Source organism: Malus domestica, chromosome 11 (genome assembly GCF_042453785.1).
Source record: "Malus domestica chromosome 11, GDT2T_hap1".
In the NCBI taxonomy this organism is placed as follows: Eukaryota; Viridiplantae; Streptophyta; class Magnoliopsida; order Rosales; family Rosaceae; genus Malus; species Malus domestica.
Window position 1 is genome coordinate 34,506,802 of NC_091671.1, and position 19,584 is coordinate 34,526,385.

Sequence of the window (19,584 nt, forward strand, 5' to 3'; positions counted from 1 at the left end):
TGCTGCCCTCTTGGGCTTGTTGGCATGAAAATTGGCCAGTGCAGACAATGGTGCGCTTCCTTACTTTCAGTTGTCTTTCTATGTCAACCTCCAAGGTTTCTTGGCCTTTCATCCTTGAAGGAATTAAGCTTTGAACGTCGTCTTTTTCTGCTAGACCGTCGAGCTTTTCTTCCTGCAGCGTTGTCTTCCTCTTTCTAGAAGGCTTCTTGGTTTCTTCAAGTATTTCCAAGGCCGACCGTTGCGAAGGAAAGCTAGTTGTGTTGCTTTGTTTCTTAGGTTTGACAACCTTTCAAAAACAGAGCTTTGGGGTGTTGGCGTGTTAAGCCGTTTAAAAGCAAAGGTTCAGTCTTGACCATCAATGCAATCAAATGCTGAAATTCTGAGTTTTGAACAGTTTAGTCGATCGAAGGCTGACTTTCGAAGGGCAGGTTTAGGCTCCTCTTGATCTTGTTAAACGTTCACGTTGATGTGTTGAGCGCTAACGTTTTTTGCTTTGCTTGAAGTCTTCACAGGTGTATTTGGTGTGAAGCCAAGCCCAGCTTTGTTGTTGTCAACTCTGTAACCATACTCCTTCAACTTCTTCTGAGTCTCGATGAGGTCACGCTCTTTGTTGTTGACAATGTTTGAATCTTTCTTTCGAAGACTTGAAGAGGAAGCAAAATCATACCCAATCTTTTTTTACATGAGTTTGTAAGCGTTTGGGTCGAAACCTTCTTCGGTCCTCTTGGTTGGAAGAGAGCTTATGGTAGGGGTTTTACGAAACCTTATGGTGGTTTTGAAACTCTAGCGTTGCCTAACTGTGTCAGAGGTAAAACTACATTTGTCTTGAGTAACTTTACATCGTCCTTGTGCAGCCGTGTATCGACTTTGTTTGTTCCAGTTTTGAACAAGGATTGCTCATTATTTCTTCTCGACATTGGGATGTATAAGAAGACGGGTGTGTTTGGTCCTTTTGAGGTCGTCCCATTCCCTTTGGTTGTTAAGGGCTTAGCAAGCTCATCATCGTCTCTTCTTGAAGATGTCACGGCTTCCCATTCCTGTTTCTTGGGCATGGCTTTCCATTCCTGCTTTTTGGGCGCGGCTTTGCATGTGGATTTAATCTTCTTTGGAAGAGCTTCGAGTACCATGTCTTATTCCATACAAAACTTGCCGTCCGCGAAGTGTGATTTGGCTTTGGTGAATGGCTTGGTGTCTCCTTGTATCACTTTCACTTATTCTCAGTAGAATTTTAAGCATTGGTGAAGGGTGGACAACACTACTCCATTCTCGTGGATCCAAGGCCTTCCTAAGAGCAAGCTGTAGGAAGTTCTTGCATCAATCACATAGCATAACGTGCTTGATTTGAGTTCGCCAATAGTCATCTCGACTCGAATCATACTCATTGCTTTTTGTCCCCCTTGGTTAAAACCTTGGATTAGAAGGCAGCTTCAGGATAATTCATCCATCTTGATGCTGATTGTTGTCATTGTTGACTTTAGCATGATGTTTATGGCTAATCCACCATCCATAAGCATGTGGTTGACTTTGTGCTCCTTCACGTACCCAGATAAGAAGAGAGGATGGTTGTGAGGCTTTGATCCTAACACCAAGTCTTCATCGGTGAAGTTGATTGCGTCATAGGTGGCACAATACGCGGCATATTCATGTGGTCGAAGCTTCAAGCCTTCATTCCTGCTTTCTTGCACTTCGTGGTCGTCGGGATTCGTTAATACCGCTATTAGTGCTTTTCGTATCTCTTTGGGCAACTATAGTGCTTCCTCGATGCTAAAGTGTGCCGGCAGGCTTTATTTAAGCGTGAGAATTTTCTCTTCCTCGACGGCGATAACTTTGCCTTTTGAGCGCTCTTCTATCTCCACTTTAACCATGTGATAGGCAGCGGTAGTGTATTGTTGGAAGAAGTCATTTGGGAAGTACTCGTGCAAGGAGATTGGAATGTGTCATTTTTTGCTCCATAAGTTCCCTTATGTATGTTGGCTTAGCAACTCTTATGTTCTTTTTGGGCTTCCTATTGTTGCGGCGGAGGTGTTTTCTCCATTGTTCCACCTTTGGCTGTGTAGCTTGTGATCTTGGCTTTCTTGTCTTTTTGTACGTCATCAGTGTCCATCATTCTTCATTGTCGAGATGCGTATTTTGCTCGTTTCCCCCAATGATGGTTGTGCAGAGGGTGTCGCGCAGCTTAAGCATGGATGGGGGTGGTCTTGCGTCACTTGGAGAGGCACAGGATCGAAAGATCCAAACACAATCATAGTAGTGTGTGTTGCGACAGTGTCTTCGAGGTCGAGTTCAATTTGCCCTTATTGTGCTAGCTTCATGATGAGCTCCTTGAGGACGAAGCATTTGCCAACGATACGATGGTATTTGCAGTACCTGGGATAGTTAACGTGATTCATCTTTTCGGGTCGTTTGCATTCAGGTAACTCAATTACGTTCTTCTCTAACAAGTCGTCTAGCATTGCAGCTACGTCAGAGTCAGGAAAAGGGTACGTCTTCTGCTCCAGTTCCCTCAAGGCGTTTTTGTACCTGTCTTGGGTGCGATAAGGCTCACCTCTCTTCATCTCCTTTGTTTTCTTCTTGGAGGAGATCTTAACGGGCTCAGAGGAGGTCTTAACGGGCTCAGATGAGGTCTTGATGGGGGTAGTATTGACTGTAAAAGCTTTCTTGGCGAGCTTTTTTCCAGTCTTGTCCATCTTTGGAGCGAACACCTTATCCTTTTTGAAGTCAGTGATTGCTTTCTTTTTCCTGTGATTAGCAATACTCAGCTCCATGTCATAGGATCGAGTTGCTAACTCCTCAAATGTTCTTAGCTTTATGCCTTGGAGGATGTAATGTAACCCCCAGTGCATGCCTTGAACACACATCTAAATGGCGGAGGTTTCAGAAAGTCGATCTTTGCAATCCAGACACTTAATGAGTGCCATCTAATGATGTAGTCGGCGACAGGTTTATCCTTCCACTTGCTTTGTACTTGTCAGCTTCAGCATGCTTACAGTGCCGCGAGTGCTGTAGAAGCGGTTAAGGAATTCCCTTTCAAGTTGATCCCAGCTATTGATGGACTCGGGCTCGAGGTCGGTATACCAGTCAAAGACGTTACCTTTCAGTGAACGCACGAACACACGAATTCGCGTCGTGCTGCGCCTCCAAACGGTTGACAAGTGTGGCAATTTTTAAGTCATTTTCTTCCACAATCCTTGTTAGTCGTTCAATTGCTTCGTTCATCTGTGACAATTGTGCTCCTCGATTGAAGTCGCGCCAGTAGTCATGACTTGCATGGCTATAGGATATGAGTTGCTGCTTGAGTTGGCATCGGAGGTCAAAGACTCGGAATACCTCATCGGGCTTTCTTCGAGCATTGTTTCGTGCCTAGTTGCCCTTGGCAAGGCCAAGGTGATCACATGTTCATGCCTTGGGTACTTTTGCTCCTTTGGCAGGTTCGATGTAGGGGTGGAGGGCATGGAAAAGAGAGCTCTTGCCTTGCTTCGGGTTATGACGCCCAAAGTGCCACCACTTGCGGCGAGGATGTTCTTGTTCTTCGAGTTGGTAGCGGGAACAACTTGATCCTTTCTTGATGCCATTTGTGTTTCTTGCGAATTTGAAGGCGGAGATGAAAGGCAAAGATGTCCTACCAGGTGTGCCAAATTTGTAAAGACGAAAATTCTGTAGCAAATGAAACAAGAACTATGTACAAAATAGATTTGTATTAATGAATTTGTAGGGTTACAATCTCTGTTTACAAGTTTCCGCTTATTTAATCTTCAAATTTGATGTTGATGGGGTAGATTGTTGATTCAAGGGTAGCGATGACTTGATCTCGGACGAACTGTTGAACCATTGCTTCAAGTTTTGAGCTTGAAACAACAGGTGGATAGTCTTTACCTCAAGGTTTGTGTGTAACCTGCGGCAAAGGTGATGTTGATGTGGGATTTTGTTGATTCAAGGGCCTTGGCGACTTGATCTTGAATCGAACGTCGTTACAAGTTTTGAGCTCGCAACAAAGTCTTGAAAGAATCGGCACAAGTGCTTGTTAATTCTTTAAGGGAATGCTTCGGCTTTGGTTGTGCTTTCTTCGAAGAGAGCTTTGGCAGTGTATTAGTCTTCAAAGATTTGTTGCAGAGGTTCCTCTGGATCTCAAGAATTTCCGCCCCTTTGTTTGTCTTGGGACCTTGTATTTATAGACTTCTCAAATCTTGCCTTTGGATGGATTTGGCTTTGATTTGTGTCTTGATTCGTCCACGAGAGAATCTAGACATGTTTTATGTCTTGTTTTGGCCACTCTATCTTATCCTTGCTGAATTATAGGGCTTCTTGCCTATTTTGTGAGCAATCTTCAATTCTTGCTTATTTTATGAATATGTTTTAGCTTTCTTTCCGGTTTAGGGAGCAATTTAGATCCCCTTGCCGATTTTAAGAGACATTTTCTCCCTTTTGCTGAGTTTTGGGAAGGTTTTGTACTTCCTTTACTTGATTTGTGCCACATGTCATTGATGACTTGTCTATTTGTGATGAGTCATATGTCATGTGGAGCTTTGTGATGCATCATTTGTATGTAACGAAATTTACATGTCTACAACATGGCTTTTCGTTTTTTCACTGAAATTCGTTTTTTTTTTTCTTTCTTTTTTTATGTTGAAAATTAATTAATTCTTTATTATTTTTATCAAAACTCATTCTAAAAATTTTGAAACTTCATCTTCTTCGTCTGCAACCCCCCCCATTCTTATAAATTTAAGTTATCAATTGAAATTGTCCACTAGCACCATGGCATTCAGAGTCTGATTTGAACTTAATAACTCCACCGCCTTCTTCACTGTCAATTCCAAATCTCGTTGGTTGTGCACTCTCAAAATCCCCTAACTTCGCCATCTTTAGAGTCTCCATCGCCAAATCAACGACAAGATCATATCGTCCATCAAATTCCCCACCCTCCTCAACAGCCTAAAATCGACGGCACTGCATCGTGTCGTCCTTCATAGCCTTCATCTTGCTCGCATGCTCTCTGTTCTGCCAGATGTCTATTGGGTGGTACGCTAGCTGTCTGAAGAACCAGGTACCGTGAAAATTTTCTCTTTTATTCCTCTGCTCTGCAGCAACAGCCGCTTGAAACCAAACGGTTCAAACCCCCCAATTCCTTTTCTTTTTTTTTTCTTTTTTTTTTGTGCTTTTCGTCTCCACCCTCCACTTGTATTTTGATGAGGATTAAGTGCATTATTGGGCCTAAAAGGGCAGCTCATATTGCTCTATCACACTGGTCAAACTAATTTACTTATTGGGCTTTAAACCTCCAACTCAAATGAACTACACAAATTTGGCCCAAATCACTTAAAATGCAAAGTTAACCGAACCTGGAAATCCACACAGCAGTCACTAAAACGATCATAATCCACTGCAGGATTATCGGATTGACATGATTCCAACTCCATTTGAAAGAAGACTTCCATATCTTTTCATCCATATATGGTATGCAATGAGGTTCTTCTGGATGAATAAATGGCAGCCCATCAAAGTTGCTGGACAGAAACTCCCATATCCCAGATTTTCCAAATTGTGTCACCTCCATGTTTTAGGCATCGCTTTGATATCCTGGGATCTTCCCTTGAATGTTTATGGACGTTTTTAGGCCCTCAAAACTCCTCTACTTAGCCTTAAAATCCCTTTCTTTGCAATTAGTCCTACAAAATAAGAAAACCACAAGTAAACTACTACAAAAGGATGAAAACTATACATAATCCAAGTTCTATGGTTATAAAAACATGTATAATATGAGTCTATCAGTCTATTTGTCTGGATCGCACTTGGAATATGACATTCTACGCGTCTCACATATATCGCGAAGGAAATGTTGTTGCAGATAAATTTGCTAACATGAGCTTGTCTTCTCCAACTTTGGTATGGCATGACTCCCCTCCGCCGCCGGCTCATGCTGCTTTGTTTTCAGACTATGTAGGCTTGCCTGCATCTCACCATGCAGGTATGTCTTCATTTGTTGTTTTTTTCCTAACCTTGTGGTGGGTTGTTTGACTTGTTTTGCAGGTTTTTAGACCTTTTAGGTTTGGCTTTAGAGGGGTTAGGTTTCATGTCCCCCATTTTCCTTGTATCGTTTTTGTTTTTGTTTCTAGTAAGGTTTATGTCCCCCCTTCTTATTTATGTTCTTTTTCTCCTTTTCTTGGTATTATGAGGGATAAGGTTTATGTCCCTCCTGACTAGGTGTAACTTTTTTTATTATCAATCAAATATCCCCCGCACCGTCGAGGTTCTCTGAAGAAAAAAAATGACAATGCACCTTTGTGCGGATTTCCCCACCGATTTTTCTCCCCCCCCCCCTAACAATTATGTATCTAATATACTAACGCTATCACTCTCATAACAAAAAGAACAATACTTGGCTACTCAAAGGATGAGTAGGAGTTCCTACTCAAAACTGTTAATTGATGATTCATAAAACTGATATTTATGATCAGAGTTGTTCATATTATAAATCACTCAGTAAACATCGCCTCTACAAAAATAAATTAAAACTAAGGTAGTTTAGTCATAAAAGGGTTCTGAAATTTCTCTTTAACGTAGTGAAGGGTTCTGAAATCCCCTGTTGACGTATTGAAGGTTTGGAAATTTCTCCTTGACATGTTGAAGGCTTTGGAAAAATGTTCATTAATGTACGGTCGTGGTTGTTGAAGGGTCTGACCCCAAATTGACCAAATGAGGTCTTTGCTTTTTGCTCATATCTTTTTTGTTTAGAGTAATGCTAGGGAGATTAAATTTAGAGACTAAATTTGTAAACTAAATGATGTGTCATCAATAGGAATAAGCACGTTTATCAACGTTTAAGTAATAAACCAATCATCACCTTCCATGTTCTTAAGTTTTCAAAACTTTGTCTCCAAATTTAGTCACCCTAGCATTACCCTTTTGTTTAATAACCATTCATCATTGCTTTTATACGATTGTGTGGAATTTTATGCTTGACTCGGGAGGAGCTCCACTTGCTTTCTACAGCTTGTTAGGTAGTTGGAAATGGAAGAAAACAATCTTAAGAGCAAATCCCTCTTCGACGTATTGAGGGGTTTGGAAATCTCTCTCTGACGTGTTGAAGGATTTGGAAAATGTAAATTAATGTGCGGTCATGGTTTTTTTTAATGAGTTTGAAATGCTATTTTTTATGCTCATTTGGTGCTCAAGATTGAAAATGATGATTTTTCTTAATGAGTAACTTATCTTCTGTAATGTTCATGCATTCATGTAGGGACGAATCTTTTGTATTCTTGCATGTTGTGTATGCCACTAAATAGTATTAAAATGGAGCCAACATAATAGAATCCTATTGGACTTGCAATTTACACAAGTCGAATTTAAAACATTACACTTACAAGTAAAAAGAAATATCATTAGAATGTAATACTAGTAGTAAAACAACATTTTAATTTTTAGTTGAGTTTAGTTGTTTTCATGTGCGACCTCTCTTATGAGTCATGAACAACTGATATCTTCGCTTTTTTGTTGCTCCTATATATGCAGACCCACTACTATAAGCAATATCCAAGTTAAAAAAATGGCTCATGGCTTCCTTTTCGTCTTCTTATTAGCTTGCATTATCTCTACAACAAAAGTCATTCCATGACACTTGTTTTCTATGGTTTGTTGGGTAGTTTGGAATGGAAGATATATGAGTTGCTGTTCTGAAAATAACAAGGTCATTTTCATTGTGGAAAATCTCTCTGACGTATTGAAGGGTTTGGAAAATGTACATTAATGTGTGTGGTCATGGTTGTTTGCAATGAAATACTGTCTTTTATGCTCACACACACACATAAAAATTATACATAGCTGCATACGTTTTGGTTGCTCCTATATATGATATGTGCAGACCTGCTACTCCAAGAAATATCCAAGTTAAAAAAAAATGGCTCACGGCTTCCTCCCTATCTTCTTATTCTCTTTCATTATATCTACAACAAATATTCATGCAAGCAACCAAACTGAACGCACCTCTCTCATGGCCTTCGCCCGCACCCTATCTTCCCCTCCCGTAAATTGGAGTAGTTCTGTTGATTGTTGCCATTGGAATGGCATCACTTGTAATCAGGAGGGTTGGATCACCCATTTGCTCTTACCTTCCAATGGGCTCAAAGGAGGTATGTTTGTCTCATCACTTGGAAATCTCACACATCTCACCCACTTGAACCTTTCCCACAATTCACTTTATGGCACACTTGAAACCAAATTCTTCTCGTCCTTGAATCACCTCGAGATCCTTGATTTGAGTTACAACCTTCTTTCTGGAGAGATACCGTTTTCTCTACCACCCAAAAATATTCAGACAGTAGATTTGTCAAGTAATCACTTCCATGGTGCAATTCCATCTTCTTTCTTCCAACGAGCTTGGAATTTGACTAGTTTCAATGTTAGCAACAACACCTTCTCTGGGTATATCCCTTCATCTAATTGTCTTCGATCCTCTCCTTCCATAAGAGTATTGGATTTTTCCTCCAATGAATTTAGTGGCAACTTTCCTCGTGGGCTCGGGGGGTGTTCCAAACTGCAGATTCTTCATGCTGGTCACAATAATTTGTCAGGATCACTTCCGGAAGATATTTATAACGCTACCAAACTTGATGAACTTGTATTACCTCTCAATTCACTAAGTGGAGCCATTAGTGAAAGAATTGCCAACCTCACCCACATCACAATGCTTGACCTCTATTTTAATCATTTGAGTGGGGTGATCCCTCTCAATTTTGGGAAGCTCTCCAAGTTGAAATTCATGAATTTTGATTTCAACAACTTAGAAGGTAAGTTGCCCCCATCTTTGATGAATTGCACAAACCTCGTAGAGCTGCATTTGGGATACAACCACTTGGAAGGAGATCTCTCCATGCTTAACTTTTCCACACTTAACCATCTTACTAAACTCGACCTAGTGAGGAATAATTTTTCTGGTATCTTACCGATAAGCCTTTACTCATGCAGGTCCCTAAAAGCAATTCGGTTGAGTGATAATCCTTATGTAGAAGGACAAATACAACCTGAGATTGTTTCATTGAAATCCTTGTCCTTCATCTCGCTTGGTTATTTACGGTTGACCAATCTCACAAGGGCAATTAAGATATTAATGGGTTGCAAAAGTCTTCGCACACTCATCCTTGGTGGTTCGTTTGATCGCGAGACATTGCCAACTGATGATGACATGGTTGATTTTCATGGATATCAAAATCTCCGTGTCTTCAGTTTGGCTAACTCTGGGCTCACTGGTCAAATACCTGGTTGGTTATCAAACTTAAAGAATCTACAATTGTTGTATCTGGGTATGAATCAAATCACAGGGTCAATTCCAAGTTGGTTGGGGACTCTTCCAAAACTCTTAAGTGTGGAACTGTCAAACAATCAGATTTCAGGTGAATTTCCAAAGCAACTTTGTAGATTACCAATGTTAATGGTGAATGCATCTCAAGTAGACAGTTATGAATTTGAACTTCCCCTCATTGGCGGAAAAATCGAAAATCCAGTTTTTGTGCCGCGTAGAGTGTCTTACTATCAAGGAATAATAGACTTAGCGGTCAATAACATTAGTGGCATTATACCTACTGAGATCGGCCAGTTGCTGCTTCGTGAGTTGTATCTTGAAGAAAACAACTTCTCCGGAGAAATTCCAGATCAAATATCTAACCTAAAGTATTTAGAGGTTTTGAACCTCTCCACGAATCATTTGTCCGGAAAAATTCCCTCCTCAATAGCAAGCCTCAATTTCTTGAGAGAATTTGATGTCTCATACAATAATCTCCAAGGACAAATACCAACGGGTACACAACTCCAGAGCTTCGACGCTTCTGCATTTGAGGGAAACCTTCAACTTTGTGGTGCTCCACTAAATGAGTGCAGAAAAATTGATGCGGATAATAAGAACAACGTTGACCAAGGTGTGGACAATGAATTCAACTGGCTTTATGTTTTTGCAGTCTTAGGTTTCATTGTTGGATTTTGGGGAGTTTGCGGTTCTTTAGCTCTTAAGAAGACATGGAGGTATGCATATTTTCAGTTCCTGGATAAAGTACACGATTCGTTCTATGTGAAGATGGCAGTGTGCATAGCCAAGATAAAAAGAATGATTAGGGACTAGATTGTACGTTTCATTATATATTTTCAGTTTTAATAAAACTATTTGGATACACAAAATTAACACACTTGTTATCAAACTCTCTAATAGAGGTGGATGCTACCATTGTATGTGGAACGCACCTGTATTAGAGAGTGTTCATTTTGTATCCAAATGGTATGACTCTTTCAGTTTTTATTTGTTTGTTTTCATCATGATGTAAGGTTTGTTTTAATATATATATATATATATATATATATATATATATATATATATATATAATCGTACAATGACACACAAATTAGCAAACTTGTTGACACACTTTTATAGTACATATAAGCTCTACCATGGTATGTGGGTCTCTCTATTAACGAGTATATCAAGAAAATGTGAACTTGTATGTCCAAATAGCATCATCAATAGTAATATATTCTTCAAATTTTGACAGTGTAAGCGGAACGTCAAAGATGAGTGGTAGTATTTTTGATATCATCTACCGAAAAAATACTTATAGATAATGATGACAATTAACGTTGTGAAGTAGTTTTATATGAACTTTGGAAATATACAGAATGTTAACCAGGAATATCATACGAGAATCAAAATGAACAAATAATTGGAATTTAAACTTTGATGGTTCAATTCGTTATTCTGAAAAATTGGTAGCTGGATTTGTCATTACTTATTAGACTCTAACAATGTACCTTTATAGTGGACGATGAAGTTGTTGGTTTAAAATATGGCTTGATTTTATCACACAACGATTCGACTGCCATGTATTAAATGTTCATAAAATGGAATAATGTAGTATTTGAAAATGTACAATCTATTTTTGAGAACATTAAGTAGATTCATGAATTTTACTTGATTAAACAAATACATAGAGTTGTTAGTTTGTAAAGCAAGAAACTAAATACAATGTACAATACTTATGAAAATAAGGAATACCTTGATAAATTAATAACTTATAATTAATCGATAAATTAATTCATTTCCATTATTTTTTTATCCAATTACTTGTCAGCTGTATAAACACCATACATGAGACATATTGATACTTCTTGTACAGTTCCTGATATCAGTAATTTTGGATGTGGAACTGTATCCCGTTCTTATATGTTACAAAAGTATAGAACTGCATGTAATTCAACTGGCTTTATGTTTTTGCAGTCTTAGGTTTCATTGTTGGATTTTGGGGAGTTTGCGGTTCTTTAGCTCTTAAGAAGACATGGAGGTATGCATATTTTCAGTTCCTGGATAAAGTACACGATTCGTTCTATGTGAAGATGGCAGTGTGCATAGCCAAGATAAAAAGAATGATTAGGGACTAGATTGTACGTTTCATTATATATTTTCAGTTTTAATAAAACTATTTGGATACACAAAATTAACACACTTGTTATCAAACTCTCTAATAGAGGTGGATGCTACCATTGTATGTGGAACGCACCTGTATTAGAGAGTGTTCATTTTGTATCCAAATGGTATGACTCTTTCAGTTTTTATTTGTTTGTTTTCATCATGATGTAAGGTTTGTTTTAATATATATATATATATATATATATATATATATATATATATAATCGTACAATGACACACAAATTAGCAAACTTGTTGACACACTTTTATAGTACATATAAGCTCTACCATGGTATGTGGGTCTCTCTATTAACGAGTATATCAAGAAAATGTGAACTTGTATGTCCAAATAGCATCATCAATAGTAATATATTCTTCAAATTTTGACAGTGTAAGCGGAACGTCAAAGATGAGTGGTAGTATTTTTGATATCATCTACCGAAAAAATACTTATAGATAATGATGACAATTAACGTTGTGAAGTAGTTTTATATGAACTTTGGAAATATACAGAATGTTAACCAGGAATATCATACGAGAATCAAAATGAACAAATAATTGGAATTTAAACTTTGATGGTTCAATTCGTTATTCTGAAAAATTGGTAGCTGGATTTGTCATTACTTATTAGACTCTAACAATGTACCTTTATAGTGGACGATGAAGTTGTTGGTTTAAAATATGGCTTGATTTTATCACACAACGATTCGACTGCCATGTATTAAATGTTCATAAAATGGAATAATGTAGTATTTGAAAATGTACAATCTATTTTTGAGAACATTAAGTAGATTCATGAATTTTACTTGATTAAACAAATACATAGAGTTGTTAGTTTGTAAAGCAAGAAACTAAATACAATGTACAATACTTATGAAAATAAGGAATACCTTGATAAATTAATAACTTATAATTAATCGATAAATTAATTCATTTCCATTATTTTTTTATCCAATTACTTGTCAGCTGTATAAACACCATACATGAGACATATTGATACTTCTTGTACAGTTCCTGATATCAGTAATTTTGGATGTGGAACTGTATCCCGTTCTTATATGTTACAAAAGTATAGAACTGCATGTAGGGATGTCAACGGTTCGGTTTAGTGACGGAAATGCTATATTCATTCCCATAACTACGAAAATTAACCATATATATAACCGCAAATTAACCATATGGGATTATCCATAACCATATCCACCGGGTAACAGATTTCCTATTGGTTAACGGTTATATCGATCTTCGTTAAAAACAAAAATTTATATTCATCCAATTGGTGCACAATAATTTATTGAACACTAATTTCGTCATTAAATAGTCACGTCTAATAATAAAATAAAATAAAACATAACAATAAATGAATTTTGTAGAGTATAAAAATAAGAGCATTGAATAAAACATTGATGATGTGATATGTTGATATCTCCCATAAGCATTATGTTTGATGCATAATGAATATAGTATAGCGTTTGATGAATAAGGAATATAATTGTCCCAAAAATGGGCACATAACAATGTCACGCTCTATTAGTAACACAATACTATAGTGTTAAAATCCAACACTATAGCACTACATTTCTAATAGAACGTAAGGCTATTTGAGGAAAATAAAATAATTTATTTTTAAGCAATACGGAAGCAGAAAATCATTCTGGTAATTCAAAGATTTAAAAGGGCAACGGAATTCAGATAAAAAAAAATTTACATCAAAGATAGAGTTGCACTGTTACATGCCCCTTTTTGGGGCGTGTGACAAATACTATTATATTTTTTGAGCGAAATACTATTATATTATATACTAAATATATTATGCGGTGAATAATGAATATGGTAATGATGGTATAGCTTCACTCAAATACAATAATATATATATATATATATATATATATATATATATATATATATCCAAAACCATAACCGATTAAAGATCACGGTTTTTCCCCATATCCATAATATACCCAAATTCGCTCTATTCGGACGGTTATTCACGGTTATCGGGTTTAACGGATTAAATTGTCATCTGTAACTGCATGTACTGTTATCGAGGTTGCCAGCCCTTATTACATGTTACAACCTGCAGTATATGGACTCTTCACTAACTATACCCTGGCATATCATTTTTCCATGACACTGGTGAGGGTACAAGGCTACCCAAATAAGAAAGGTTATGATTGACCACCGTTTGAGAGGGTACAAGGCTACCCAAATAAGAAAGGTTATGATTGACCACCGTTTGATTGGAGATGCTTTCCTAGTTATACTACTATAATTTAATAGAATGTATGATTTTACATTATTATCCTCACCAAATATGCCCTAATCTGTTTTAGAGTTTGAGTATCAGCATAACCATCTCTTCTATTTATGTTCAGGCATTTCTGATCAAATTTGCATTGGTTCAAACAGGAGAAATTAAACCTACGAAGAAAGGGAAATTTGTAGTTGAGGTCATTCTTTATCTGTAAATTTTCGAAATGGGGAACAATCTAATATTATTGCTCAGGGGATTAAACAAGTCTTGAGGTGGCATTTGGTAGCCTAAAACCCAGAGGTTTTCTTCCAAAGATCAAGCATGTGTTGCATCGGAGTTTGGCTTTACTTTGTACGTCCAAAGGTTTACATATTTATATTTTGCTTACTTTTTTAGTTTTGTACATTATTTGTTGTATTTCATAACAGTATTGCAGAAGCTTTGAAGAAATGCAGAAAGTAAGCAAGAAGAAGATTAACTGTGAGAGAGAGAGAGAGAGAGAGAGAGAGATGTATGAACTGAAAAGAGAGAGAAAGCTTATGAAAGATTGTACGTATATTCCTCAAGATGATTACTATGAATCCTTACACACATTATATAGAGCCCGAGAGCCTTTCTTACACTCTAAGAAAGTAGTTTTAACAACTCTAACTAATTGCCACAACAGTTCTAACTAATTGCCACTTCAGCATTAACTAATTGCCACATAATTGCCACATCATCAACCTCTTAACTATCTTAACTTTCTTGGTCAATATCCCTCCTCAATCTCAGCTTGGATTTCCAAGTTTGAGATTGTAGCAATGCATAACAAATGAAGGTCCATGAAGCCCTTTAGTTAATATGTCAGCTAACTGCTCTTTAAATCCCTTTGTTGAAATCACTCTCGAACAAAGTGATAGTTAGTATCAAGATGTTTAATTCGAGAGTGAAAAACTAGATTGGCACTTATGGCTATAGCTGACATATTACCACGGTGAACGACAAGAGAATTAAGAAGAAACACCTCTAAGTCCTTCAAAATGTATCTTATCCAAGCAATATCAGCTACAGTGTGAGCCAATGCCTTATACTCGGCTTCTATAGAGCTTCGAGAAACAGAACATTGCTTCTTGGACTTTCATGAAATGGGATTGCTGCCTAAAAATACAATGTATCCAGTTACAAACCTTCTTGTATTCAAGTCTGCGGCCCAATCCGAATCTAAAAACCTATTAAGGTTGGGTTCTGCCACTGTAGAGTATACAATGCCATAATGTAAAGTCCCTTTAAGCTACCTAAGTATCTTTTTTACAGCTCTTAGATGGATGTTAGTTGGTGATGTCATAAATTGCCATATAGAGTTGACAACAAAAGTAATATCTAGCTCAAATACTGCAAAAAACCCATTATGTTTCTGTAAAATGCAGGATCACTCAGAGGTATTCCTTCTATTTTCAGTAAAGAATTGTGAGGCTTACAGGGTGTAGAAGCAGGCTTACAAGACGCCATGCATGCCTTATGTGTAAGATCATTATTGTACTTTGACTGATTCACCAAAATAACACCATTTGACTGATACTAAATTTGGAGTCCCAAGAAATAGGTAAGTTTACCAAGATCCTTCAAGTCAAATACCTTAGCTAAGTCCTTGACAATCTGATGTACCTTTGTAGGATTTGAGCCTGTTAAGATGATATCATTTACGTACATAAGTAGTATGACAATATCTGTGTCATCTTTCTTCATAAACAAGCTTGTATTTGACGTAGAAGTGTTAAATCCATAGCACACAGATAACTTGTAAATTTTGAATTCCAAGCCCTTGGTGCCTGTTTAAGTCTATAAAGTAACTTTATGAGTTTGCAAATATGATTAAGGCATGTAGGATCAACAAAGCCTTGTGGCTGCTTCATATAAACTTCTTCATGCAAATCTCCATGTAAAAATTCATTTTTAATATCCCATTGTTTCAGTTCCCAATGGTTCATTGCAACAACATCAAGTATCATTCTCACTATTTTATGTCTAACCATTGGACTAAATGTATCAGAGTAGCCTACTCCACGTTCCTGAGAAAATCCATGAGCCACTAGCCTAGCTTTGTATCTTGAAATGCTACCATCAGGATTCTTCTTCACCTTATACACCCATTTATTGCAAACAATAGACTTGTCACTAGGTGGTGGAACCAAAATCCAAGTACCTTGTGCTTTAAGTGAATCATTTCCTCTTGCGTAACATTTTGCCACTGTGGCACACTTGCAACTTTTCTAAAGCTAGATGGTTCTATAGCATCAGTGATATCAGTTACATAAGAGTAACCACCAAAGATTGGCTCATCTTCAGTAAGTTGTAATGATTGCAGCTCACGGAATGTTGCAAGAAATGCTGCATAATTATTCTTTTCCATTGCTTCACTTTTCAACCTTGTTATCATTGTATGCTGAGAAACTGAATCTGATATAGGTACATAATCTCATAATGGATACTTGATTCTGGTGATAGAGGAAGAATTACCTCAAGTGGCGAATTGTGGTGGACAGGCATCAAAGGTGAACAATTTGTTGCTAGAATAGAATGATGGTGATGGGGATTTGAAGTTGAAGATGAATTTTGTAGATTTGATTAATTGAGACCATTATCAGAACTTAACTACACTTATGTATCTAATATTGTACTTGTATGTGACTAATGCTGAGCTTGAGTATTTGATTTTGATTCTGAGTATGATTCCTGATGTGATAAACTATTTGATAACTCTATATAAGAACTGATAGTAGGAATTGGCAACCGTATAACAATTGGACTTTGTCTTGTACTGTGTAATACTCAAGATACTTTAGATTCTTGACAAATAGATTTTTTGCATGGAAAAACATCTTCATCATGTATAACATGTCAGGACAATATCAACTTTTTATTCTGTAAATCATAACAAATTGCTTCTTTGTACCTAATGCATATCCAAGAAATATAGAGTGAGTGGATCTTGGCTGCAATTTATTAACATTGTATGGCCTTAAAAGAGGACATATAGCAGTTCCAAACACACTGAAGTTACGCACATTAGGAATTTTTCCAAATACTAGCTAATATGGAGACTTGAAACTCAAATTCTTGCATGGCATTCTGTTAATTAGCCAGGTAGTATGAGAGCCAGCATGATGCCAAAACATTTGAGGTAAATTGGCTTATGCCTTCAATGTGATTGCAGTCTTCACTACATGTCTATGTTTCATTTTGCTGAGGAGTGTAGGGGTAAGAAATCATTTGTATAATTCCTTTGCTTGCCAAAAACTCTTTGAACTTTATACTCTTATATTCACCTCCACCATCAGATTGAAAATACTTGATGGAAGCATTGAACTGATTTAAGATAAATGCACAGAATCTCACAAAGAATTTATTAACCATTAGAAATATCCACACGAATCTTGAGAGTTCATCTACAAAGCTTATGTAATATCTATATCCTTCTACAGATTGTTTTGGAGTTGGTCCCCATACATTATAATGTATCTTTTCAAACATATAACTAGCTCTATTTTGTCTAACAGGAAATTACTTGCCTAGTCATTTTCCCTTGAATACAAGAACAAACAAGCTGACAGGAATCTTTATTAACCGAGATGTTTAAATCTTTTAACATTACAGCCAACACCTCCTTAGATGGATGTCCTAGCCTTTGATGCCAAACAGTAGTATGTATTTTCTTCCCCAATAATGCAGCACACCTACTTAGCCTTGAAGCAAATGAATTGGCAAGCACATTTACTAAAATCTTGAAAAGTTCCCCACCATCACTCATTCCTTGGTACAAAATCACCCTTGATGCTTTGTCCTGTATAACATCATTACACATAAACCAACAACCATTATCTTTGCATAGTTTCTTGACAGATAGAAGATTCACACTTATTTGAGGCACATGTAAAACATTATATAAAACCAATATTTTTCATTGTCATACCTTCACCATTGCCAATAATTATCTTCTCATCTCCATTGTAAGGATTAACATTGGATAAAGCATTAACATTGGCTGCCATATGATGTGTGGCCCATGTGTCCATAATCCGTGCTTCACTATTTGAGAATTCATTATCATTATGAACTGGAACATTCTATGGACTAATATGAGCTTGTGCAGTCATTGCAGTGAGAGAGATGTGTGATGGATTGATTACCTTGATATGAGAAGTGTTCCTATGATAACACTCAAGTGCTATGTGTCCCATTTTCTAACAAATCTGACAAACAACAAAGCCTACTGTAGGACCATTATCAATTCTGTAATAACAATTGGGTGCAGTGTGCCCTCTCCTTGAGCAAATCTGACATTTTGGTGAAATTCTAGACTTGTAATTTTTGTTGCCAAATCTTTCTTTACCCTATCTTTATATGACACTGTAATTTCTTTCATGACACCAGTGTCTGTATTGATGATAAACTTAAGAGGACATGATGAATCGCCAGTGAAAAAGTCAAACAAAGCGTAACCCTTAAGCACCTTTTACAAAATTCTCATCATGTAACTTCACTGTAGGAATCCCTAGTAAACCCTCAATCTTAATAGAAGAGCCTGCCATAATATTAATAACCTAGGTACAAAATTCGATCAAGAAATTAGTGACTGAAATGAGCAAACTACTTAGATCCAAGAAACAGATCAATCACTGAATTGCTATTAGCCTTACTGACAATGAGAACAAATCACTCAATGGCTATCAGCCTTTCTAAGTATATCATCAAATATTTTCGAAGAAGGAATGGATATCGTCCTTAAAATCCCTCACAAACTATATCAAAGATGGCATTGACCTCATTTCTTGACAGATTAATACCCATTTTCATACTTATGCATTTAATCAAACAGATTGTGTGCACTTGTAAGAATTGAAGATCAAGAACCTGAAGTAGCAGCAATTCTTGCACAAAAACACTGAGAAGAGAGAGAAAGAGAGAGATATGAGCTGAGAAGAGAAAGAAAGCTTATGAAAGATTGTATATTCCTCAAGATGATTACAATGAATCCTTACACACTTTATATAGAGCCCCAGAGCCTTTCTTACACTCTAAGAAAGTAGTTTAACAACTCTAACTAATTGCCATGACAGTTCTAACTAATTGCCACATAATTGCCACATCAGCAACCTCTTAACTGTCTTAACTGTCATGGTCAATAGTATTATCTATACAATTATTAAAAGAACCTCTTTCTCAACAGTCAGTTGTGAAATATCAATTAAGCTGACAAAAAAGTATGAAAATAATGGCAAAAAAAAGTATGCCAACAAAATTACACCAAACGGGGGACCTTATTAGTACAAAATCTGGCTCTAAATATAGTTTACAGACTGCTAACGGTTCAAAACAGACTAGGCTAAGGAAAACTCCTTTGACTGTGTTACTTTGAACTTTTTTAGACTTGCATTAGTGTGAAATTTTTCAAAGTTAGTGCCCTGTTTGGAATAAGTAGGGTACTCTCTTGCATCACAAAGAAAAGAAACATCAGATATTCAAGACATACGGCTTTTCCTTATTCATGATTTAAAGAAAAATTAAATTGATAAGAGGTGTGATTGAATCCAAAAATGTTAAAATATCCCACATCGACCATATCTATGTGAAAAGAAAAGTTTAAATATCCTAACCTCACTCCAACTAATATTGAGGCATTTTGTGATAAAGCCCCCACACCTGATAGATTGTGCAGGTGGTAATTACCAAGTTGGGGACAATATCGGTGTTGTAAGAAATGGGCCCTTAGTTTGTCTCTCTAATAATTCTACATGGTATCAGAACTAGGGAGCGGGCCCGTACTACCAATTGATACGTGGGTCCCCTTAGCCCCACGTGATGATAGTGGGTCCCTTGCCCCGCTTGTAGTATGAGTCCCCTTGGC

The 19,584-nt window shown here is 37.0% G+C and overlaps 1 protein-coding gene and 1 long non-coding RNA gene across 2 annotated transcripts in view; one reads left to right on the forward strand and one right to left on the reverse strand.

Moving 5' to 3' along the window:
- LOC103448830 (receptor-like protein 3) overlaps positions 1-10,379 on the forward strand; it is a 30,971-nt gene extending 20,592 nt beyond the window's left edge. The window contains exon 2 of the mRNA XM_029089438.2: positions 8,962-10,379. Within this exon, the coding sequence (XP_028945271.2) occupies positions 8,962-10,108 (1,147 nt within the window). The 3' untranslated portion in view covers positions 10,109-10,379. The remainder of the gene's footprint in view (positions 1-8,961) is intronic.
- Positions 10,380-17,069: 6,690 nt separating this feature from the next.
- LOC114819646 (uncharacterized) lies at positions 17,070-19,094 on the reverse strand. The gene is made up of 2 exons (XR_003766965.2): positions 17,650-19,094; positions 17,070-17,520 (listed from the first exon to the last, which is right to left on the reverse strand). It is a non-coding gene; the product is annotated as an uncharacterized lncRNA (long non-coding RNA).
- Positions 19,095-19,584: the final 490 nt, after the last annotated feature.